This window comes from Mauremys mutica, chromosome 9, assembly GCF_020497125.1.
Source record: "Mauremys mutica isolate MM-2020 ecotype Southern chromosome 9, ASM2049712v1, whole genome shotgun sequence".
NCBI lineage: Eukaryota > Metazoa > Chordata > Testudines > Geoemydidae > Mauremys > Mauremys mutica.
This window is the reverse complement of record NC_059080.1, coordinates 99,979,924-100,006,291: the sequence shown is the minus strand read 5'-3', so window position 1 is coordinate 100,006,291 and position 26,368 is coordinate 99,979,924. Positions and strand designations below refer to the sequence as shown.

Genomic DNA, 26,368 nt, shown 5'->3' with positions numbered 1-26,368 from the left:
CCAGGCTGTGGGGTTGGCACTCAGGCGCTGGGCCATGGCGATGGCACATGGGTGGCTCCTTGCTATGGCAATGGCAGAGGGGAGGCCCCAGGCCGCGAGGTTGGCAGAGGGGAGGCCCCAGGCCGTGACACGCCCAGGGAGGTGCTGGCTGGCGCAGGCACTATGGGAGAATTGCACCCCCCGCCTCCCGCCAGCGCTCTGCCCTCAGCCTCCCCCATCCCCCCACTCGGAGGGGGCAAACTCCTCCCCCCGCCCGCTCGGTGCGCGAGATGCAGGGGGCGGTTTGCAGGGGGGTGGGAAGGGGCGTGTCACGTCGCGCTCCGCGCTCCGCGCGGCTGATTGGCCGGCGGCCTGTTAAAACGCGGCACAGTCTCCCGCTGTTCCTTGAGGGTGGCTAGAGGCGGCGGCTGCAGGAGCAGCAGGTGAGTGTCCGGCCTGAGGGTTGGGGCGCGCGCGCGGCCGCCGCAGGGCCGTTGGCGCGGGCGGGAGAGGCGAGGGGAAGCGCGGCGGCGCCCGGCCCCTCAGGGCGCGTCTAGTCACAAGCGGCCCCTCCCCCTGCCTGTGCCTACGTGCGGCGCGAGCCGGGCGGTTGCTGCTGCTGAGCTGTGGAGGTGAGCGCGGGGCGGCCCGGGGCTGGGCGCATGGGGGGGCGCGCGCGGGGCTGCCCGGCCGTTGGGGGTGGTCGGCTCGTGGGCTCCGCTGGCCGGGGACAGGCTGCACGCAGGGCCCTCGCGGCGTGCGCGGCCGGGGCGGGGCTAGTTCCTACCCCGCGGCGCACATGGCGCGCGGGGCTGCCAGGGCCGCGGTGACCTTGAGCGCCCCGAGGCCGCCTGGGGGACAGGCCGGAGCCCGGGCCGCGCGCGCCCTGCCCGGCCCCGGCTCCCTGCAGCGCTTCTGGCCGGGCAGTTCCCCTCGGCCTGGGCCTCCCCCCGCCCCGAGGCGGCCTAAACCCCGCGCTCCCTGCGGGGAGTCGGTCATCCTAGGCCTGCCGCAGCCCTTCGCCAGGTGTCTCCGTGGCCCCGCGCTGAGCCTCGGGCAGGAGCCCGAGCGCCATGTAGCTCGGCTGCGGGCACGCTGGGGAACGGGTCTAGCATTATATATTGTGGAGCGTTATAAAATGGCTCCTGTCAGAGCCTGCATTGTTGTGCCCTCCGGGCACAATAGCGGCGTTTTGCAGTTCCCTGGCAGGGTGGTGGTGAGGGATAGGGTGATATTATTTAACACCTTTTTGTACTTCTGCAGCTCTATTTTTAGACTGTCAAGGGAAGTCACTGCTATTGAGGCGGCTCCTTAGCCTGTGGCCTCTAGGCTATACGAGTACTTTTGGCAGGGCAGGGGTGCATGTCTCCATATTGCAGTAAGGACAGCTGGAGGTAGTACAAGTACAGGCAGGCTAGAGTTACCTAACCTTGTCAGAGCAGGTCACACTGCATTTGATTGACCAAAGTACTCCCATTATTGCTGCACTAATGTGGTGATTGTGTCACAGGACTTGCACTTAAAGCGCAGAGGTATATTTGCTGAGCTTTCCTTAGAAGTTGTGGACTCCTTCACTTGAAAGGTGGGGTACCTTCAGCAGGTCTTATCTAGGCTGCTACAGCAGCAGAGCACTGCCTGTAGGGTTGGATATCCTGTTTCTGGGAAAACTTCACTACTGATTTGGCTGGGTCATCTTAACTCATGCTACATGGACTATGAAGCCTCATAGGCCAAGGCCAGTACTTGGGGACCTGTGTTTGCCATGGATTTTTCCACTTGAAGGAGGGATGGCTTCAAGTTCAGAACTGGAAATTACCCCTTAGCCAACTGTGGTTTCTTGGGTGTCTAGCAAAAACCTGGATGTACATCCCCTGGATTATCTGTTTATATTTCAGTGGGTTTTAGGCACTCCATTTATAGACCAGCACCTATTGTACTAACTGCAACAGTTCATGTGTTCTTGAGGCAGGGACCATCAGTGTAAAGCATTACAGCAACATACCAAAAAGAGTAGGAGACAGTGAATGACAGGTGGTGGTCTCAGTAACTATGACCAGCTGCTTGTAGCATCATAACTAAGGAGGCTAGTGAGGTAGCTTTATTGACGTTTGTGGGGAGCTTCTCCCAAGGGTAGGGGGTGGAGAACAGCATAGGAGAAAGCATGAAGGTGTTTGAAAATATACATAGTGAAGAAGGCTGGCATCACTGGTCAATAGAGGCAGGAATGATTGTCTTAATCAGAGAACTGGAAGGGATCTTGAGAAGTCACCTACACCAGTCCCCTGCACTCAAGGGAGGAGTACATATTATCTAGACCATCCATGATGGGTGTTTGTCCAGCTGGCTCTTAAAGATCCTCAATGAAGAAGATTCCACTGACATGGCACTCTATGATTTTATGAAAGTATAATATAACTAAAATGCTTCATGCAAAAGAGGTCTTGTAAGGTATCATTACAAAGTGTATCTACTGAGTGGTCATCCTATTGGGATAAATGTATCCCTCTAGTGTCAAACTAGAACTATAACTCTAAGGTCCTATTGTAGTTATGCAAAGTGTAGGCCATTAATGGTGGTTTGGAATCCTGATGGCTCCCATTAACTAGGATAATTGACTGTAGAGGGTTCTGTTTTACTTGTAAGTCTTCCTGTATACCTGTGTGCTGGCAAGTGGGTAATGAAGTCTTACAGTGACATGTGATCATGTCTCCTGAACTGGAATCCATCTTTAACCTGGTGCTTTTCCCTTTAGAAGGGAGGGGTGGGAACCCAGAGGGACAAAGGATTCCTGCTTTATGCAAAAGATACAAGTGGATGGAAGAAAGCAAAGGGGAGCCATCATGAGAAATCCCCTAGCTATCACCTGAGCTGGAACAAGGGCTGTACCGGGGGAAGGATTGTGCTCAGGCTAGGAAGGCATCTAGGCTGTGAAAGAAACTTATTAAAACCTCTAAGGGTGAGATTTATCTGTATTCAGTTTTATTACTGTATTAGGCTTAGATTTGCACACTTTATTTTGCTTGGTAATTCACTTTGTTCTGTCACTACTTGGAATCACTTAAATCCTACTTTCTATATTTAATCACTTAATTAACCCAGAGTATGTATTAATACTGGGGGGCAGCAGGCAAACAGCTGTGCATATCTCTATCAGTTTTATAGAGGGCAAACAATTTGAATTTACCTTTTACAAGGTAAAATGAATTTGTTTGGGGTTTGGACCTCATTGGGAGTTGGGCATCTGAGTGGTAAAGACAGGAACACTTAAGTGTCTTTCAGTTAAGTCTGCAGCTTTTGGGCATGTGGTTCCAACCCTGAGTCTGTGTTGGAGCAGACTGGTGTCTGGCTCAACAAGACAGGGTGCTGGAGAGTCCCAAGCTGGCAGGGAAAGTGGGGGCAGAAGTAGTCTTGGCACATCAGTTGGAAGTTCCTAAGGGAGTTTCTATGATCCAACCTGTCACATCCACAACTTCCCTGGGCAACTTAGTCTAGTGCTTAACCACTCTGACAGGAAGCCTTTTCTAATGTCAGCCTAAACTGCCCTTGCTGCAATTTAAGCCTATTGCTGCTTGTCCTATCCTCAGAGGTTAAGAAGAATTTTCTCCCTCCTTGTAGCAACATTTTATTTGAAAACTTGTGTCCCCTTTGTCTTTTCTCCAGACTGAAAAAACTGGGTTTGTTTAATCTTCCATCATAGGTCATGTTTTCTAGACCTTGAATCATTTTTGTTGCTCTTCTCTGGACTTTCTCCAATTTGTCCATCTTTCCTAAAATGTGGGGCCCAGAAATGGACACAATGCTCCAGTTGAGGCCTCATCAGCATGGAGTAGGGTAGAAGAATTGCTTCTTGGGTCTTGCTTGCAGTACTTCTACTAATAAATCCCAGAATATTTTCTTTTTTTGCAACAGAATTACTCCTTCCTAGGTGGTCATTTCCTGTTTTGTATGTCTGCAACTGAGTATTCCTTTCTAAGTGGAGTACTTTGCATTTGTCCTTATTGGATTTCATTTTATTTACTTCAGAGCATTTTTCTTGAGACTGAGTACAGTAAGAATAGGATGTGAAGGAGTTGAGAGTAAAACTAAGCAGCAATGCTTGATGTGATGGAAAAGAGGGAGCCAGTAGAGGGTTGCAGAAGGGGTGACATGATCAAAAAGATGAGCTAGGAAATCCTTGCAGTGGTGGTTTGAATGGGGTAAGACTGAAGGTGTCAAAGCCAGAGAAGTGGATGTTGTAATTGAGACAGTATGATGATCTGGATAAGAGATCTGTAAAGAGAATTGGCAAGATTTAAATGTTCTGGATGTGGGATTGGCATGAATAATCAGATTTTGGCCAGTGTGCCTCTCTAAATGCAGTGCCATCCAGGAAAAATGGAGTCAAGATGCTTCACTAATGTCCTTCTGAGGTACTCAAGCAGCAGTTGCCTTAATGTACAGCTCAAGTTAAATTGCACAGTTTACATGAATTTACAACCTACACTAATGGGAGAGCTTCTCCTGTCAGTGTGCAGTAGATGTGCCCATCATAACTCCTGTCGACATAATGCTGTCTCAACCAGGAGTTAAGTCAATGCAACTTTGTTCAGCTGTGTAGACTTTTCACATGGCTGAACATAAGTTATAACAATTTACAAGTATGTAGTGTAGATCTGGCCTCAAGTGTGAACATTCTTGTGCATTAACTCCAGCAATGCCAGTGCACAGTGCATTCTTGAACAGGATGCAAATATCTCTGGCTAAAGTGAACAGGTTCTATAGACCACTACATGGTGGCTTATTGAGTTGTCACTTATGCACCCTAGGGTTCTTAGATGAGACATCTGGGCAAGAAACATCAAGTAATACTTCCCATTTCCTATAGCTTATTAAGTAAGCTAAATAACTATTTCAACTTAAGTGAGAGTCTAACATACCAAATAAAACTTCTTGTCAGCTTGGAAGGCAGTATGTTTGTCTGTCTGCCCCAATAATGAGGGCATTAACAGTTTGTACCAAGTGATAGCAAAACACTTATTAAAAAAAGACAGTGTGCTTGCCCAGTCAGCGCACAGGAAAGGCCAAAATTTGCCCATGCAGCCTTAATTTGGCTTCTTGTATAAATGCACTATAATCACATGCTAGTTTTACAGCACATCTGCCTCATTCTGTGAATGAGTAGTTCACAAGTATTCTCATTTAACTTGTGGCCTAAAGTGGTATTTAATCCATGCCATCCAAACCTGGCAGCAGATGCTAGATTAACCTCCTCATGGGTGTAGGTATGGTGCTCACTATAGTATCTGATTCACAAAACAAACTCTCAGAATATCCCTTTGAGTTTAGGTGCTGGTGTCCCCTCTTCACAGTTGGGGAGCTGAAGTGCAGAGTTTCTGCCCAAATTATCAGAAGGGTTGACTAACTTTGGATGCCCAGTTTGAGACAACTAGGTCTTAAACTTTTAAGAGTACTTGCTTTTTTTATAGCACTAAATATAGTGCATGTGACTTCGGGTGCCTTAGCAGATGTGCTGAGCACTCTCAAATCTGGCCACAGGTGTCATGTTGTGCACCCAGAAAACAAAGTGTGCAGTTAATAGTCACCTGTGAAGTCTGGTGTTAAATGAGTTGCCCAGCATCACATAGGAACACTGGCATATACAGAGAGAGATATTCTCCTGGAGAACTGGATTCTAACTGGCTTACCCATAAAACCATACTTCTGCTCTCCTCTACTTCATTCAGTATAACCCCTCCTCTTACCCCCTCAACACATGAAGTAAGGTCCTATAGACAACCACCTCATTCGCTACACAGCCTTGATTCCCAGGACACTATCATTCAATGAGTAATACAGGGGTCCTATAGAAAATTAGTAGAATTGATGCATCTTTAATCACATGTGTGCACAAAGGGGGTGGGGGGCAAATCAAGGCTACAGTGGCAACCTTAATTCTCACACTTCCTAACTCAAGTGCTGTCTCCAGCCTTGTTTCAGTATAGCATTTAACCCCTAATCTCTAAAAATAAAAAACAAAAATTGCATCATGTGGAACTACTGACACACCACCCCAGTTGGAACATCAACAGGGTTCCAGTCTCCAAATGCACAGCACAGATGTTTTATGCTAGCTGAGTGACTGCTGGTAGTGGTAGGCTGTTATCCTCTATAGCAGTGGTCCCCAACCTTTTTGGCACCAGGGACCAGTTTCGTAGAAAAAAAAATTTCCGCGGACCTGTGGGATGGTTTTGGGATGATTCAAGCGCATTACATTTATTTTTGTACTTTTATTTCTATTATTGTAATATATAATGAAATAATTATACAACTGACCATAATGCAGAATTAGAGGGGGCAGGGCTCCCACTAATCTGACCCCCACCCACTTCCTGTTCCCCCGACTGCCCGCCCCCTCAGAATCCCTGACCCATCCTGCTCCTTGTCCCCTCACCATCCCCCAGATACCCCCACCACCCTGGGACCCCACCCCTGTTCCCTGTCCCCTGACTGCCCCAACCCCTATCCCCCTGCTGAGTCCTGACAGACCCCCCCTGGAACACCCACAATCCAACCCCCCCATTCCCTGCCCCCTGACCGCCCCCCCAACCTCCACCCCCTCTCTGTGCCCTGACTGTCCCCAGGACTCCCTGCCCCTTAGCCAACCCCGCTGGCCCCGGGAGCTCCACACCGAGCGGAGGGAGCTGAGCTCAGCCCGGAGCTCACAGCCCCGCCCCCTCACCATGCGGCTTGGGGCGGGGCTCAAGGGCCCTGCCAGAGACACGCCGCTTGATGTGCTAGGGGTCGGTTCGCAGCCCGGGGGTTGGGGACCCCTGCTCTATAGGGATAAGTCACTAGAGGGATGACAACATGAAGCACAATGGCAAATATCTTCTGACAGCAGCACAATGACTTATGACTCTTGGATTTAATTCCAGTTTCTGTGGAGATGTTATAATTATGGGGGACAGACCCACCTGCCTTCCCCTGTTCCTCTCCACTGTTAAAACAAAACCTGTGCGAGGCTGATGTCTGGCATAGAGAATTTCAGCTCAAATGTTTAGTTTGCCAAAGTTACAAGTAACTGAAAATGGGGTCTTATAATAATGCTAGCAGCATTTGCACCTGCAGTTCCAGTTCAGGCTGTTGGAGGAAGAGTCAAATAACTTCCATGTTGAAACTTACTTAGGCCACAACTCTATCAGGTAAGTGATAAGATTTGTCAGTCACAGGTTCCATGACTTTCAGTGGCCTCTGACACTTTCTGCTGGAGCTTTCAGCTCCATGCCTTTTAGTAAAATTCAGACAAGTAACAGGCTTCTGTGAATTTTGTTTGTTGCCCATGAGATGTCTGAAATAACCATGATCCAAATCTTAACCTTAGTGATAAGTTTTACCTTGTGCTCCCTCCCAGAGAGCATCATGAGACATTCAGTAAAGTGCAGGACAACACATATTGCTTATTAAATTCAGTTAACAATCCTGGCATCTTGCTAACCACTTCCAGTCCATAAAAGATGTGCAATCTTTTAAACAGATTTATTTAACCTTTAAGTTTATTTAGTTGGTTCTAGGTCAGCGATTCTCAACCAGGGGTACACATACCCCAGCAGAGGTCTTCTGAGAGGATTAAAGGGTACATCATTCATCTAGATATTTGCCTAGTTTACAACAGGCTACATAAAAAGCACTAGCAAAGTAACACTAAAATGTTAGACAAAATGAGATTAAGTAGCTTTTTCAGTAATAGTGTGCTGTGATGTATATTTGTCTTTTTTGTAAGCCCCTGGCTTTCAAGTGAGGTGAAACTTGAGGTATGCAAGATAAATCAGACTCCTGCAAGGGGTACAATAATCTGGAGTAGTTGAGAAGCACTATTCTGGGTGTTGGAGAAACTATTCTTTTGGCACCATTCTGAGTCTGGCTTCTGAGAGCCCACATGCTCACTGCCAGTCACTGGACTTTAAAAAGTGTAGGGATGCTTGCTGAGCATGCATGCTTCCACTAATAAAATGTTGGGGGGACTTGCTATCTAGATAAGATGGTAGCTCTGATAGTCTTTCATCACTAGTAATCGTATACAAAAACATTGGTATTTTCCCTGCCATGGTAACCGCTAAAGTGTTTAAATATTGGATTTGCTTTTCTAACTGTTCCAAAACAAAAGGTTATTTAAGACTAACCACTCTTCCTGGCCTTGGCTATAAGGATTACTTGTTGGATGGGAGCCTATGAATGTATTCTAGTTTTTGTTTAGAAATTACAAATTACACTTTTTGGTTCTTAGCAATAAGCTTTAGTTAATAAAATAGATACATAACTAACGTTGGCTTGTTGGTGTTCCTTGAACTTGGTTTGGGGACTTTAAGAGACTGAACTCTGGGGTTTCCCATTAGAGACCTAGCTGAGTTAATCACCATTTCCTCCTCCCTCCCCCCCATCAAGCCTTTCAATGGTTAGGGGATGCAATTGGTTAAGGCAACTGCATCACTGTTAAAACAGACCTTAGCAACACTCGGTACACAAACAAGAATGAATATTGCACATTTATCCAAGTGAAGCTAATCCAGGTATTTGGCAAAACTGAATAACTACATTGGTAATATTTAAGATGAAGGCCCAGAAATGCTTCATATAGAAAGAAGCTACTTCTACATAGGCACTTACAAACTTTCTGCCATAGCACTAAAGTGGCATACCACAGTGATTAGTGTTGCATCTGGCAGATTTAAGTAATGCTGATGTGCATGATAGGAATTTTAATGTGTACATGTCTTTTTTGAACTTTTTAGGTTTCAGTTGAGTTGAAGGGAGTTCATTCAAGAAGTTATGGACCATGCTCGATCAGCAATCTCCAACTTGGTAAGATTTCCTGTCTAGTAATGTTGCTGTAGTCTGAACACTTGCTCCTAGCTTAACTTTCACCAGAAGTAGTGAACACTTGTAGGAATAAAATCTAAAAGATTGGCATGTAATAAGATATTGAGTTTGTGCCACTCCATGAGTTTCTTGCTATCTTAAATGGTCCTAGGCCATGGTTTTTTCACAAGTCAGGTTTCAGTTTGAGCACCCAAAAAACCCTAGTCAAAGTGATCACCATTTTTTCCCCCTGCACACCATGATGTCAGGTTGGACATATGAGGTCACTGGTCATTCTGACTAATATATTGGTAGTGTGAATGGAGGCACCACCATCAGCTAGAAATTGACAATGATTTTTTTAACCTGGCTTCACCAGGGAAGCTGAAAATGGCCAAGATATAAGAGGGGAAACGGACTTGTCTGTAGAACTCATACAGACTAAGGGCTTGTCAACAACTTGGCAGTATAGACAAAAGTTTTGTCTTTCACAGGTAGTCCCCCCCTGTCCTCCCCTCCCCCGCAAGATTTGCTGCAGCAAGTGGCAGTGTGAATTCCCTTTGTCAGCAGGAGCACTCTCCTGTAGTCTCCTTCTTAAACTGAAGGATTAGGACTCCAGAGAATTGCCTTTGCACTCACTGGGGGGGGCAGTAAGTTGAATTTTGTGGGTCTTATTTTTACTGCTGTTAGTAGAAACTGGTAGGGGGCAGTGTGTTATGAAACAGAGCTCTGATAAGGGGGTGGAGGTGGGAGACGAGTTACTTAAGCACCAGTGTGGACACAAGAACAGAGACTAGCCAAGTTTAGGCTGTAATTAGGCAACAGCCTCAAATCTTCAGAGAAGTGAAGTTCTGGAACAGCCTTCCGGGGGGGGGCAAAAAACCTAACTGGCTTCCAGACTACCTGATAAGTTTATGGAGCTTCTAAACAAGGACTTGCATCTGACGAAGTGGGTATTCACCCATGAAAGCTCATGCTGCAAAACATCTGTTAATCTATAAGGTGCCACAGGATTCTCTGCTGCTTTTACAGATCCAGACTAACACAGCTACCCCTCTGTTACTAAACAAGGTCTGACATGTAAAGCCTCTGTTCATTGGCTGAGCCTTAGTCAGGGGGCAGGGCTATCAGGAAGGCCAGGGCTTTATAAAGCAGTGAGCAATTCTCAATTTAGTCCTAAGTGGAGTGCAGGATTTGGCCCAAGATGTAACAGTGATCATCATATTTAACATCCCTGTGGTGGGAAGAACACCTCAGCAGCCCAACACTATGGAATTTAATTTTCAGAAAGGGGAACTGGGGGGAAGGGGGGAAATTAGGTGGTTTTTTAAACAAATTAAAAGATAGTGACTAGAGTGAAATCCCTGCAAGCTGCATGGACACTTTTCAAGGACCCCATAATAGAGGCTAACATGAATGTATACCCAAAGTTAAACATAGTAAAAAGAACTAAAGAGCCACCATGGCTTAACCATGTAAAAAGCAGTGAGATAAAAAGGCATCTTTTTAAAAAGTAGAAGTCTGATCCTAGTGAGGTGACTAGAAAGGAGCATAAACACTGCCAAATTAAGTGTAAAAATTTATAAGAAAAGCCAAAAAGCTGTTCAAACTTCTATCCAAAAACTCAATGTTTAAGTACATCAGAAGCAGGATACCTGGTAAACAACCAATGGGCCCCTGGATGATCAAGATGAAAAGGGAGCACTTAAAGATGAGTCATTGCAGAGAAACTAAATGAATTCTTTGCTTCAGTCTTCATGGCTGAGGATTTTTGGGAGATTCCCAAACCTGAGCTGTCCTTTGTAGGTGACAAATCTGAAGAATTGTCAGAAGTTTATTAGAAGTTTTGGAATTAATTGATAAACTTCAAGTCACCAGGACCAGATGGCATTCACCCAAGAGTTCTGGAAACTCAGATGTGAAATTGCAGAACTCTTAACTATGGTTTGTAACCTGTCCTTTAAATCTGCATCTGTATCCCGGGACTGGAAGATAGTGAATGTAATGCCAATACTTAAAGGGCTCTAGAGGCAATCCTGGCAATTACAGACCAGTAAGTCTAACATCATTACTGGGCAAATTTGCCAAAACAATAGCAAAGAATAAAACTGTCAGACATCTAGAAGAACATAAATTTTTAGGCAAATCAACATGATTTCTGTAAAGGGAAATCATGTCTTGCTAATTTGTTAGTTCTTTGAAGGGGTCAACAAACATGTGGACATAGTGTACTTAGATTTCCCAAAAGCCTTTGACAAGGTCCTTCACCAAAGGCTCTTACGTAAATTAAGTTGTCATGGGATAAGAGGGAAGGTCCTTTCATGGATTGAGAATGGGTTAAGATGGAACAAAGGGCAGGAATTAATGGTAAATTCTCAGACTGGAGAGGTAACTAGTGGTGTTCCCCAAGAGTCAGTCCCAGGACCAATCATATTCAACATATTCATAAATGATCTGGAGAAAGGGGTAAACAGCAAGGTGGCAAAGTTTGCAGATACTAAACTACTCAAGATAGTTAAGACCAAAGCAGATTGTGAAGAATTTCAAAGATCTCTCAAAACTAAGTGATTGGACAATAGAATAGAAAATGAAATTTAATGTGTAAATGTAAAGCAATGCACACTGGGGGTGGGGGTAACCCAACTAAACATACAATATGATGGGGCTAATTTAGCTACAACTAATCAGGAAAGATCTTGGAATTATTGTGGATAGTTCTCTGAAGACATCCACACAGTGCAGTAGCAGTCAAAAAAGCAAACCGGATGCTAGGGATCATTCAAAGGATAGGGAATAAGATGGAGATCTTATTGCCCTTATATAAATCCATGGTATGCCCACATCTTGAGTACTGCATACAGATGTGGTCTCATGTCAAGAGACACTGGCATTAGAAAAGCCTCAGAGAAGGGCAACTAAACCGATTAGGGGTTTGGAACAGGTCCCCTATGAGGACTGATTAAAGAGGCTAGGACTTTTCAGCTTGGAAAAGAAGAGACTAAGGGGGGGAATATGACAGAGGTATATTAAAATCATGAGTGCTGTGGAGAATGAATAAGGAAAAGTTACTTGTTCCCATAATATAAGAACTGGGGCCATTAAATTAATGAGGAGCAGGCTTAAAACAAATGAAAGGAAGTTCTTCACAGCACACAGCCTGTGAAACTCCTTGCCTGAGGAGGTTGTGAAGGCTAGAACTATAACAGGGTTTAAAAGAGAACTAGATAAATTCATGGAGGTTAAGTCCATTAATGGCCCTTAGCCAGGATGGGTAAGGAATGGTGTCCCTAGCCTCTGTTTGACAGAGGGTGGAGATGGATGGCAGGACAGAGCTCACTTGATCATTACCTGTTGGGGTCACTCCCTCTAGGGCACCTGGCATTGGCCACTGACCCCAGACAGGATACTGGGCAGGATGGACCTTTGGTCTGATCCAGTATGGCCATTATGTTATGAGGGGGATGCTATGATGAGACAGGCCACATGCCATTGTAGGCAATCAGTGATTGCCAGTAGCAAAAATACCCAACAGGTAGACAGGATGCTAGATGGAGTGGGCTTTGAGTTACTACAGAGAATCCTTTCCCAGGTGTCTGCCTGGTAGGTCTTGCACACTAGCTCAGGGTCTAACTGATCACTCTTTAAGGCTGGAAAGGAATTTTCCCCAGGTCAGATGGGCAGAGACTCTGTGAGGGGTTGGCCTTCTTCTGCAGCATGATGGTTCACTTGCAGGTTTAAACTAGTGTGAATGTTGGATTCTCTGTAACTTGAAGTCTTTAAACCATGATTTGAGTACTTACCAGCAACTCAGCCAGAAGTTAAGGATCTGTTACAGGAATGAGTGGGTGAGGTTTGGCCTCAACATGCAGGTGATCAGACTAGATCACTTTGCAGACAGGGGCTGCTGCTTTGTGAACAGGGGCTGCTAACAGGGAGTTTCGCAAGGGAGTCCTCCAGGTGAAGGAGGAGCAAATACAGCATCTATGGGGTAAGTGACTGTCTGTAGTGTGTGTTTGTTGTTTGGGGGTTACTTGCTGTGTGCTGAGCTTGTTTGTCAGTCTGTTTGTTTAGTTGTTTGAAGGACCGTGTGCTCTGGCTGGCAGTTGGAGGCAGGTTTGAAAGCTCAAAGCCTCTGGTAATTGGCTGAGCCTTAATCAGTGGGCAGGGCATTCACTCAGGCCAGGGCTTTATAAAGCCGCACACAAGCAACCAGGGGCTGCTAACAGGGAGTTCCACAAGGGGGAGTGGGAGTCCCTCACCAGCCCTAAACCCCTTCCCTGTAGTCCTCCTAAAACCTATAAACCGAACCACATTTCAAACTCCTGTCTGTAAACCACTCTTCCATTAACTAGGAGACAATGCAGGCAGAAGCCCAGCAGCAGAGTGGGGCCTATCCAATTTATTGCACTGAGTGTAGCATGTATGATTACCTGCCCTGTGGGTGGGTGGCATATGTGTGCAGTCAGTGCAAGGAGCTCCTGGCCCTCAGACCATGTACAGACTTTGGAGGCCAGGGTGGCAGAACTGGAGGAGCTAAGAGGCAGAGAGGTATGTTGATGCTTTCCGGGACACTGTAGAATTGTCCCACCTCCACTTAGACAGCCCCTCTGCTGTTGAGGAGGAAGAACGGCCCAGGGAAGCAGAGCAGTCAATGGGAGCAGAGGGAAACCTTCCCATAGTTGGGACCCTCCTTCCAGATGGTGCTGGGGTTGCCTCTCCAGGGGAGGGAACTCCAGTTTCTAGGAAAAGGCAGGTGTTAGTAATGGGAGATTCGATTATTAGAAATGTAGATAGCTGGGTCTGTGATGACCAGGAGAACCATATGGTGACTTGCCTGTCTGGTGTGAAGGTTGTGGATCTCGAGGCATCTAGACAGACTTATGTGTAGTGCTGGGGAGGAGCCAGTGGTCATGGTACATATAGGTACCAGTGACATAGGGAAGGGTAGGAGAGATGTCCTGGAAGCCAAATTTAGGCTGCTAGGGAAGAGACTGCCACCATAGAGGTCCTGGATTTCAGTCTCAGAAATGCTCCCAGTTCCACCCGCAGGGCCAGGTAGGCAGGCAGAACTTCAGAGTCTCAATGCGTGGATGAGACGATGGTGTAGAGAGGAGGGGTTCACGTTCATTAGGAACTGGGGAAACTTCTGGGATGGGAGGAGCCTATACAGGAGAGATGGGCTCCACCTAAACCAAAGTGGAACCAGACTGCTGGCACTAAACATTAAAAAGGTTGTAGAGCAGTTTTTAAACTAGGAGATTGGGGGGAAAGCCGACTGCTGCAGAGGAGTGTGTGGATCAGAGACTTTTCTTAGGGGAGAGTCTGATAGAGAATCTCCAGGTTATAGTCAGGAGCAGAAGATTGAAGAGTATAATGTAAGGGCTGGATCAGATGATAAGCAGTCACATAAAAAAGAATCTGGCCCATCAGAAAAAGGCAGGCTAATAAACAGGGACAAGTTTTTAAAGTGCTTGTACACAAATGCCAGAAGTCTAAATAATAAGATGGGTGAACTAAGTGATAAAGGAGGATATTGATATAATAGGCATCACAGAAACCTGGTGGACTGAGAGCAATCAATGGGACACAATCATTCCGGGGTACAAAATATATCAAGGACAGAACAGGTCGTGCAGGGGGAGGAGTGGCAGTATATGTGAAAGTGTAGAGACAAATTAAGTAAAAATCTTAAGTGAATCCACATGTTCCATAGAATCTCTATGGATAGAAATTTCATGCTCTTATAAAAATATAGCATTAGGGATCTATCGATCACCTGACCAGGACAGTAATAGTGATGATGAAATGCTAAGGGAAATTAGAGAGGCTATCAAAATTAAGAACCCAATAATAGTGGGGGATTTCAATTATCCCCATATTGACTGGGAACATTTCACTTCAGGACAAAATGCAGAGAATTTCTCGATACTTTAAATGACTGCTTCATGGAGCAGCTGGTACGGGAACACAAGGGGAGAGGCAACTCTAGATTTAATCCTGAGTGGAGCGCAGGAGCCGGTCCAAGAGGTAACTATAGCAGGACCGCTTGGAAATAGTGACCATAATACAATAGCATTCAACATCCCTGTGGTGGGAAGAACACCAACTGCCCAACACTGGCATTTAATTTCAAAAGGGGAACTATACAAAAATGAGGGGGTTAGTTAGACAAAAGTTAAAAGGTACAGTGACTAAAGTGAAATCCCTGCAAGTTGCATGGGCCCTTTTTAAAGACACCATAATAGAGGCCCAACTTCAATGTATACCCCAAATTAAGAAAAACAGTGAAAGAACTAAAAGCCACTGTGGCTTAACCATGTAAAAGAAGCAGTGAGATAAAGACTTCCTTTAAAGTGGAAGTCAAATCCTAGTGAGGCAAATTGAAAGGAGCACAAACACTGCCAACTTAAGTGCAAGAGTGTAATAAGAAAAGCCAAAGAGGAGTATAAAGAACAGCTAGCCAAAAACTCCAAAGGTAATAACAATGTTTAAGTACATCAGAAGCAGGAAGCTGCTAAACAACCAGTGGGGCCCCTTGACGATCAATATACAAAAGGAGCGCTTAAAGATGATAAAGTCATTGCGGAGAAACTAAATGGATTCTTTGCTTCAGTCTTAATGGCTGAGGATGTTAGGGAGATTCCCAAACCTGAGCTGGTGTTTGTAGGTGACAAATCTGAGGAACTGTCACAGATTGAAGTGTCACTAGAGGAGGTTTTGGAATTAATTGATCAACTCAACATTAACAAGTCACCAGGACCAGATGGCATTCACCCAAGAGGTTCTGAAAGAACTCAAATGTGAAGTTGCGGAACTATTAACTAAGGTTTGTAACCTGTCCTTTAAATTGGCTTCTGTACCCAATGACTGGAAGTTAGCTAATGTAACGCCAATATTTAAAAAGGGCTCTAGAGGTGATCCTGGCAATTACAGACCGGTAAGTCTAACGTCAGTACCGGGCAAATTAGTTGAAACAATAGTTAAGAATAAAATTGTCAGACACATAGAAAAACAAACTGAGCAATAGTCAACATGGTTTCTGTAAAGGGAAATCATGTCTTACTAATCTATCAGAGTTGTTTGTTGACCTCTTCAAAGATGTGGACAAGGGGATCTGGTGGACATAGTGTACTTAGAGTTCCAGAAAGCCTTTGACAAGGTCCCTCACCAAAGGCTCTTGTGTAAATTAAGCTGTCATGGGATAAAAGGGAAGGGCCTTTCATGGATTGAGAACTGGTTAAAGGACAGGGAACAAAGGGTAGGAATTAATGGTAAATTCTCAGAATGGAGAGGTGTAACTAGTGGTGTTCCCCAAGGGTCAGTCCTAGGACCAATCCTATTCAATTTATTCATAAATGATCTGGAGAAAGGGGTAAACAGTGAGGTGGCAAAGTTTGCAGATGATACTAAACTGCTCAAGATAAGACCAAAGCAGATTGTGAAGAACTTCAAAAAGATCTCACAAAACTAAGTGATTGGGCAACAAAATGGCAAATGAAATTTAATGTGGATAAATGTAAAGTAATGCACATGGGAAAAAATAACCCCAACTATACATACAATATGATGGGGGCTAATTTAGCTACAACAAGTCAGGAAAAAGATCTTGGAGTCATTGTGGATAGTTCTCTGAAGATATCCACGGTGTGCAGAGGCAGTCAAAAAAGCAAACAGGATGTTAGGAATCATTAAAGGGGATAGAGAATAAGACTGAGAATATATTATTGCACTTATATAAATCCATTGTACACCCACATCTTGAATACTGTGTACAGATGTGGTCTCCTCACTTCAAAGATATTCTAGAACTAGAAAAGGTTCAGAAAAGGGCAACTAAAATGATTAGGGGGTTAGAGAGGGTCCCATACGAGGAAAGATTAAAGAGGCTAGGACTCTTCAGCTTGGAAAAGAGAAGACTAAGGCGGGACATGATAGAGGTATATAAAATCATGAGTGATGTTGAGAAAGTGGATAAGGAAAAGTTATTTACTTATTCCCATAATACAAGAACTAGGGGTCACCAAATGAAATTAATAGGCAGCAAGTTTAAAACAAATAAAAGGAAGTTCTTCTTCACGCAGCACACAGTCAACTTGTGGAACTCCTTACCTGAGGAGGTTGTGAAGGCTAGGACTATAACAATGTTTAAAAGGGGACTGGATAAATTCATGGTGGCTAAGTCCATAAATGGCCAGGATGGGTAAGAATGGAGTCCCTAGCCTCTCCATCAGAGGATGGAGATGGATGGCAGGAGAGAGATCACTTGATCATTGCCTGTTAGGTTCACTCCCTCTGGGGCACCTGGCATTGGCCACTGTCAGTAGACAGATACTGGGCTAGATGGACCTTTGGTCTGACTTGGTATGGCTGTTCTTATCATGATCCCTTCAGACAAAATCTGAGTCAATACATGAGTTCATGGTCCTGTGCTTCCTCTAGAACAGGTGAGGGTGTCCAACACCTAAAACAATAAGCTGCCTTAGAGGTTTTACTTATCAGCATTTTATCAAAGTCCTGAGCTCCCTTTTCATAAACTTTAAAAGCTGACCTGACAATCTCAAACCTTTTAACTAGTAGGTTTAGATTGACTGCAGAGTTGAATGTGAAGATCCCAAATTTTGTGGGTTTATAGCAAACATCCAGTCTGACTCTAGACATATAATCACTGACAGTTAAAACAATTGTCTTTTAGAGTAGGTCCTACATAAATAAGACCCTCTACATGTGTTCATTCCAGAATGAACACAAATCCCAGATTGTAACAAGCAACATAGTGGGCTTTGCCATATCAGTCATGTAATCCTCACTCATCTGACTTTTCCCATTTAGTTTGGAAGTGGGCCGCTGTCATACACCCGTTTCAGTCTGGCTCGTCAAATGGATGGAGACAGTAGTCATGTGGAAATGAAACTGGCTGAAGAGGAGGAAGTTGGAGAAAATGGAATGACGGACAATGTTCATACTCATGTATCAAAGCCCAGGAATAGTGGGAGAAACCTCTGGTGCAAGGTTGCTGCAGGAGGCCTCCTCTTCTTAATTGGTAAGCTAAAAGGGCAAAGATAGTGGGAAAGGAACTGTACAAAGTATTATGTCTTGGTACCTCTGTGCTCTGTTACAGTGATTCTTCAGTGTGCATCTTGCTATAGACCATGTAGACTACAGTACAAGAGAATCTCAGTTAAACACCTCAGGACTGGAGGTTGTTCATAACTCTGAACAAAACATTATGGGCCTTTCAGAAGTTTACAACTGAACATTAACTTAATACAGCTTTGAAACTTTGCTGTGCAGAAGAAAAATGCTGCTTTTAATCTTTAATTTAAATGAAACAAGCACAGATGGCTTCCTTACCTTGTCAAAAAAATTAAACTTGCTTTTAACACAGTACTGTACTGTATTTGCTTTCTGCTGCCTGATTGCATACTTCCAGTTCCAAATGAGGTGTGGTTGACCAGAGTTAAGAACTGACTGGAAGTTCTCTTGTACCTCATTCTTGGGGCTGAAAGTGTGACTACCTGTTGAAGCTTTAAACTCTTAATGTTTGTAGTAAAACAATGCCTATCAAGGTAAAGGGCAAACCGTATTATGAGGAAACTAGTAAGTGGTTTTTTCCAACTTAACAGAGGAACAAAGCTACAATAGGTGTATTAATGTTGGAAGCAGATCAAGTAAGTCTTCAGGAAGATGTGGACTTAGTGCTTTAGTACTAGATGACTAGTTCAGTTGTCTTACAGTGATAGACTCAAAGCAAATGCAGCCATTCAGGTTTTTGTTCAGTATTGGAGACACTTTTAGATTAAAAAAAAAATCCATAGTGGTACAGGATGATCAATCACATTTGATCTTAAAATACAGAATCAGTTAAGGTGAACCTTAAAGCCATACTGTTCATAAGAACTTGCAAAACTTGCATGGGAACAAGCTACTCTCCAATAAAACTCAACTATTTAGAATACAGTCAGGTGGCTTGTGTTAACACTGGGCTGGCTCAGTTTTTTTTGTCTTTGTAGTGTAGAAACACATCTGATTTATTTTTCCTTAGGATTTCTGATTGGCTACTTGAGTTACCGTGGGCGAATGCAGGCAACCAGCACTTGTTCAGATGGAAGTAATACATGCAGAAACCCTGCTATTACACCTTCCACAGGAGATAACGATGAGTACATGGAAGAGCCTGAAATTGAACCTGTTCTTTACTGGAATGATCTCAAAATGATGCTGTCAAAGAAGCTGAGAGCTGGAAACATTAACAAAGTCAGGTAACATCCTAATTGGATCTGTTTGTTTCAGATCCTGAGTCTTGCTAGTCTGAAACAAGCCACCTACCTGTTACTGTCAAACAAGGGTGTTAAATAACTGAAGACTATTGCCACCTCAGTTACAATCATGAGTGTAGTCTAGACTAAACACTAAGTGGCTTGTTAGTAACCCAGTACACTGCCAGGTTGTGGGCTTTTAACCTGGTGTGCCTTTACATTTAACTTTCTTCCATTCCAGGGAGCTGTCATCTTATGAAGCTGGCTCTGAAGCAGATGAAAGTCTTGCTAACAATATTCATGGTCAGTTAACTGATTTCAAACTGGATAAAGTCTGGAATGATGAGCACTACATTACACTGCAGGTCCAGGGCAGGTATGTTAATATGCCAAAGACTATAAGCTGCTTTTATTCATTCAGGAATGGATCTTGCGCTTCAACAGTAAAATTCTTCAGCTAGAGCAAACATTTGAAGTGCAACTCCCAGCTAACATTGTTTGAGGGGGAAATCCAAGCAGAAGTCTGTCTCTCTAGGCATCACTTCAGCCTATGGTAGTGGCTACTAGGGTGCCTCAAAGTTCAAACTTTTTTTTAAAAAAAAGCCTGCCTTACAGAAGTAGAGATGGCAAACTCTTACCACAGTGCTTAATTGTAGAACTAAGCTTGTCATAGGGTATGTCTACACTACCCACCAGTCTGGTGGGTAGCAATTGATCTATGTAGTATAGATTGCAATAAATTGATCCCCAATCACTCTCCCATCAACTGCTGTACTCCAGCTCAGCAAGAGGTGGAAGCAAAGTTGACAGGGAAGCCACAGCAATCAACCCTGCACTGTGAGGACGCAAGGGAAGTTGAACTAAGATGCATCTACTTCAGCTACACTATTGTAGCTGAAGTTGCACATCTTAGGTCAATTCCCCCTGCCCCCATGTAGACCAGGCCCCGACTAATGATGTGCTTTTACCAAAAGTGAGGCTGAAGACATGCACTAAAGTTGTCAATCTGTTAATACAACCCCATTTCTGTTGGATATATGGATCCTGTAGCTATAGCCATAAACTTGTCTTGGCCTGCAAGACTCTTATCAACTCAAATCCTTCGTGTTAGGGGAAGGCAGACTTGGAGGAGTGTTTTGGGGCAGGGGAAGAGTCCCTAAATTCTACATAGTCACTTAGCTCACATATGGGCGCACTAAGTTCACAAGTATCCTAATTCTTTCTCTACTCAACACTTGCATGCAAGTGCCTGTCATCCCTTCTCAGGGTTAATGACTCCAAACATCACAGCCTAGTAGCTCATTACTATAATCTAAATGTAGGCTTTGTGGAGCTTGGCTTAAACTAGCTTTATGCACCATGTATACCCCAAATATTTAAATACCTATATGGGGGGGTGGGGAGTAGCATTGGAAAGCTAGATGGCTGTTTGACCTCCTTGTCTAAATGAAATGGTGAGACCTTAAAACATGTCATACTTCTAAATCAAACTTCTATGGTAATACACATTGTTTAGCTATTGAGTATTCTGTTTAGTGCTAACCATTTCTAAAATCTACCATTTTAGAACTGGTATCTTAAGTGGCTCTGCTTAATACTATTTCTTGCTGTCTAATAGCTCACCAAATAAAGTGACTATTGTATCTTCAACTGGAACTCCAACAAAACTGGAAATTACTGATGGATATGTGGCATACAGTGCAAGGGCAACAGCAAGAGTAAGTTACCTAGCTTCATGAATTGCAAACTAGTCTTTGACACAAGTCTCTCTGTGCTGAGTTTGGCTAACAAGTCAATTCATCTCACTTGTGGATAAGTCACTGACTAGGACTGATTCTTTAATAGTTATTGGCTCCATAATACTTCATTCTTAAGTCTGTCTGACTTTCACCCCTGAGGCACTGGACTGCTGCTTCACTTACAGCCAAGCAGAGCTGGATATGGTGGCTTGGAGTAAAACCACAGGTTATTAGGAAGAACAGCTCTGCAGAATAGTAAGAGGTAGTCCCTCCTGAGGCTTACTGCTGAGGACATGGCCCAAGTATTCCCAAGCTCCAGCTCATGAAGCAAGAGCGCTTTAAGACATAACGCAAACTCTTGCATCACACCCACATCTAATAAAGTAAACTAACTCAGGTCCCTGATTTAACATTCACTAGTAACAGTTGTAAATAATGCTTAGCTTATCACCTCAAGATTAGATCAACATGCTTAACTCTCATCCCACTTATGGTAAGTGCCCTCTACTCCCACCAGGGGAGTTGCAGGGCAATCTCCACAAACCCCTTTCCACCACCCCCAATCACCAAGGCCTGAAGTAGCTGGTGGCTGCTTCCCTCCTAGAGGGTTCCTAGCTAGGGCCCATCCAGGAGTCCTTAAAGAACCATCATAAAAAGGTGAGACTGGTAGGGCCCTCAAGAGGCCATCTGGTCAAGTCCTCCTGTGATGGGGCAGGATCAGATACCTAGACCATGACCTGACAGGCTTGTCCAACCTCTTCTTGACTCCCAGTGATGGCATGCCCCAACCTCCTTTGGAAGCCTATTCCAGCACTTAACTGTGTAGGTTAGATATGGGGGAGTAGTCTAAATCTCTCTTGCTGCCTATTAAGCCCATTACAATTGTCCTACTTTCTCTGAAGATGCAGAACAATTGATCACCTAACAGGGGGAACCTCTGCCCAGAAAGCTGGTGTTTTAACAGCTGGGAGTTGTTGCAGCTTGAACCTGATTATTTGCTGCTAAATGCATGAAACTTGGTTGAAGCTAGGACATTCAAGTTGCTGCATGAGTTTAAATTTCTCACTTGCTTCCTGTAAATAAGGCCAGTGGTCCAGGCCCATGGCTTTAGACAGATCTGGTGAATTATCAGTGACTGCTACAGCTACATCCATCTTACTTTGTTCCAGGGTAAACTAGTCTATGCTAATTATGGCCGGACAGAGGACTTCCAGGAACTAAATGAGATGAAGATCCCCATAAATGGATCTGTGGTCCTTGTGAGAGCTGGGAAAATTTCTTTTGCTGAGAAGGTAAGTAACAGCTTTTGGCTCCTATTCTGAATAGTGTGGTATAAATCACAGCTAATTTACAACACTTCTGTATTTAGATCTGTCATCTTCAGGTTAGTCAGGTCAGCCTTTAGTTTTAGCCCGATGTATTTGAGTGCCGCAGTGGTGGGGAGAGGAGGGGTATACCTCCTTGACATGTTAATGGACCTGGCAATTGTTCATGCTGCCGTGACTTCTGGCCCATAGCTGAAGGAAGGAGTAACCTGTTTCAGTTACTGTGCAAGAGACCAGTGAGAACTGAAATCTCTTTACTTTGGGAGTGAGGGGCAAGTAGACAACTTTTTTGTCACTCAGCAAGTGCTGAACACTCTGGAGTTCTTCTAGGTGGGGCTGGTAGCATTGCCTGTAAAGACTGAGTGACGCTTTCATAAGAATGGCCATACTGGGTCAGATCAGTGGCCCATCTAGCCCAAAATCTGTCTTCTGATGATGGCCAATGCTAGATGCTTCAGAGGGCATGAACAGAACAAAGCAACTATCAAATCCATCCCTTGTCTAGTCCCAGCATCTAACAGGAAGAAGATTTCCAGGGTCTTGTAATGCCAACAACCCTGTCTTAGTGGCTTGTGGCTTACAGCTTAGTCCAAACAATTGAAGTTTGGCAGAAACTTTCCATGCCACTTGTGTCAGGTGACTTTGACAACTTCATCCACTCAGACCAGTGAAACACTTTACCCATGGGAAAGAAACTGACCTCTTTGAGAAACTCTCGTCTCCATGTTTGGGAGCAGGAACTTAAAATTTGACAGGAAGGTGGCCTTTGGTCAGTGTGCCTTTTGCCATCCCCTGCAGAAGTTGACCAAGCTTGAGCCATTAAGCCATTGAAAAACTCTTGCACATGCTCTGTAGAATCTCACTAGACCTTCACAGCTAAATTGGCCAAAGATTCTGTCCATGCTGCATGTGCTCCAGTCTTGCCCTGATTGGGGCTCATGGCAATAGCAGATCTGAGCTGCTCCAGGCACCGGAACAGCAGAGGAGCCTGTTTCTTTGGGTCTCCCAGCACATTATCACCCCACACTGGCTCCAGGCAGCATAGAGGAAGCTGCCTCTGAAATGGAGAAGAAAAGCACTAGACTAGATTGGGATGGGTTGAGCTGAGTAGCCAGAGAAGGAACCTGGGACTGACTGGTCACAGGCAAAGCTATATAAGGGAGTGGGGAAGGAAGTAATGGGATCAGGCACCAGAGATGGGGAAGAGACAGGACAAGGAAGGGCAGGGCCATAGGCTAGGGGAGAAGTGGATAGTCTGCCCACTCCAGCACACCAAAGCTGCCCCACCTATGCATGTAATTATACTACCATAATGACCCTATAGTCTAGTTTTCCCTTGGACACTGCCCCATGTGCACAGGATGGGTAGTACTCAGTTAGTTAATGAGCAGCTAGTCACTCCTTAACTTGGTTACCATATACTATACACACCTGAAGGTGGAATTACTTCAGCATGGGCTTTTCTATGGCACTCATCTGTATAGTGCTTCTGCAAATTCCCCACCAGGCTCTGAGCACCCAAAAAAAATAAAACCAACAGTGACCACACATGAAAAGATTGGGTTAAATGATGTACCCAGTGTCACACAGGAACTCTGGCAGAGGCAGGAATAGAATCAAAATTTCCAAGCCATGTAACTTGCATAAGAACAGCCATACTGGGTTAGACCAAAGGTCTATCTAGTCCAGTATCACTTCCTTTCCTGTAATCCCCTGCACACATTCAAACTTCTGGTTTCATTTTTTTGCAGGAGTCCTAGATTAGACAAGTCTCCTCAGTACATAACCCTGCTTCATCTCCAGCATAGACCTTCTCTGTACACCAAGGCAGCATAGTCTTAAATTATGCTAGAACACCTCTACCCCAATATAACATTGTCCTCAGGAGCCAAAAAATCTTACTGCATTATAGGTGAAACCACATATCAAACTTGCTTTGATCCACAGGCATGCACAGCCAGCATCCCCCAAGCACTGCTTTACCACATTGTATCCAAATTTGTGTTATCAGGTTGTTATATCTGGGTAGAGATGTATGTGAACATGTATGAACAAGAGGTTACAGTTCAAGGTGCCCAAGCAACCTTGATTCTGTCCTTTAGAGTCCATTATGTAACAATGGCATAGCTCAGACTTCAGCTTAATCAATTTCACCCCTCTTCCAGGTTGCTAATGCCGAAGGCTTGAATGCAGTAGGTGTCTTGATTTACCCTGATCCTGCTGATTACAAAGTCCATAAAGAGGTTCTCTTTGGACATGTAAGTACTACTGGTGAACATTGGTTGGCTTCCCTCTGGAAGATGCAGAGCAGGACTGCATAGAGAAGAAACATGCAGTTTCTAGAGGCATTATGCAAGAGACAATTCTCCACTAATGTGAACTTGACTATGCTGCTTCCTTGATGCGGGGCCATAGTGGCTAACAAAGCACAGCTGTAGCTTTGCAAATACAAGAACACCAGTAGTGTGGATACAGCCAGATAGACCTCTAGCACCTCACTCTTACAGACCTTAAACCACTATATGTATCTTGCATGTAACAATATCCTTCATTGACAGGCTCATCTAGGAACAGGTGACCCTTTCACCCCTGGCTTCCCTTCATTCAACCACACTCAGTTCCCACCAGCTAAATCTTCTGGACTCCCAGGCATTCCTGTTCAAACGATCTCTAGTGGTGTTGCATCAAACTTGTTCAGGTAATATTGCCTACAGGTGTTTTACCAAGTGTCAGTAGTACAATTGTATCCCTATGAGTAATCCAAGAAATTGCTATGAGTCCTTATAAGCAGAGCTCTCCTCCTGTCCTCTAAAAGTGTGTATTGAGTTATAGTCCTGTACAGTTAGCTGCAGATTCATGAATATAAGACTCCCAAATTCTTGACTGTTTCATCAAATGGAGTCTTGTATCTAACAGTTATTCTTAACTTTAATATAAACATTGGCCTATAGCATTGCTTAAACGCAGGCTTTAAACAAATGTGAAAATTGTGGAGTGCTTCACCTCAGTCTAAGATTTGGAATTCCCCAGTATTGCACCAATGCAGTGTACTCTTAATCCAGCATGCTGATGGCTAAAATCAGGACCTAGTCTTGCCACCATCACTAATTCCCACCCAGTGGAAAGCATTCCTCAGTAAGAGGCTAAACCTTGCCAACACACAACTTTACAACTCCATAGTAAGGCTCTGAATGATATATGCTTAAAGGTGACAATGAAGTAAAAATTTGATATTTGAATACCTTTCCCCCCCAGCAAAATGAATGGAGAAGTCCTCTCTAAAGACTGGAGAGGTAGCCTCTCGGATTACAAAATGAGATCCCAGAACACTGAAGTGACACTTGAAGTAAACAATCAAATGGTAGAGAGAAAAATTCATAACATCTTTGGCGTTATCCAGGGTCTTGATGAACCAGGTAAAAAAGCTTTGCTAATCTTACTGAATAGTCTCGCCTCATTTAAAGCTTGTTTAGCCTGTAACTGGCATAACTTGCCTGGGAGAATGGACTGGGGAAGTCCTGAACTAACTTGTCTTAATGTTGAATAAACTTTTTATGTAACACGTCCTCATTACATGGAAATCTTCAAGCAAATACCTACTCTCTTACTAGGCCACTGGATAACAGGCAAAACAACCTTTCCCCATAACACAGGAGCATTGAAAATCAAAGGGTAAATGTGGGAACTCTTTGTACACTCATGGGGTAAGCAGGCTACTTCCTGAATTGGCCTGCTTCTTAACACTGTCCCAAGTTCTCTAGCTAAATGATCTTGCACCTAGTCATAGTTTGGTTAAACTTGCCCATTGTCTACACACTCGAACCAATCCAACAAAGGATTTTAAACCAATTTAAGCAAACAGTGCATGTTCTGGCATATGGTTTAGGCCTTGTTCATAACCAGTCTCCCAGACCTGTACACTTCATAGTGCCTAAAGACCCATAAAGATCAGAGCCTCACTCTCCCATGCACTGTAAATACACATGAGACTACTTGCTCCAAAGCACTTGTGAGACTGATCAGACAACCCTGAGTCTCCAAGACATGTTCAGCATCACCAGCCAGGCTGCCAACTGGATGGGACTCCACTTCAATGCTAGAAATGCACATCCCTGCATATCAATGGCAGTAGTAGGGACTCAGTCTAGGTGACACCATTTTGGGTCCAGAGCAAACCCATGATCTTCCTCAGCAGGCAAGCCTACCAACATCTCAGCGCAGCCACAGGTTTCCA

At 44.4% G+C, this 26,368-nt stretch overlaps 1 protein-coding gene across 1 annotated transcript in view; it reads left to right on the top strand.

The window, feature by feature from the left end:
- Positions 1-355: 355 nt before the first annotated feature.
- The window catches only part of TFRC (transferrin receptor), a 36,743-nt gene continuing 10,730 nt past the window's right edge, over positions 356-26,368 (top strand). The window contains exons 1-10 of the mRNA XM_045030339.1: positions 356-422; positions 8,748-8,817; positions 17,644-17,854; positions 18,857-19,073; positions 19,312-19,446; positions 20,689-20,788; positions 21,979-22,101; positions 24,300-24,392; positions 24,693-24,832; positions 25,390-25,550. Coding sequence (XP_044886274.1) covers positions 8,785-8,817; positions 17,644-17,854; positions 18,857-19,073; positions 19,312-19,446; positions 20,689-20,788; positions 21,979-22,101; positions 24,300-24,392; positions 24,693-24,832; positions 25,390-25,550 — 1,213 coding nt within the window. The 5' untranslated portion in view covers positions 356-422; positions 8,748-8,784. The remainder of the gene's footprint in view (positions 423-8,747; positions 8,818-17,643; positions 17,855-18,856; positions 19,074-19,311; positions 19,447-20,688; positions 20,789-21,978; positions 22,102-24,299; positions 24,393-24,692; positions 24,833-25,389; positions 25,551-26,368) is intronic.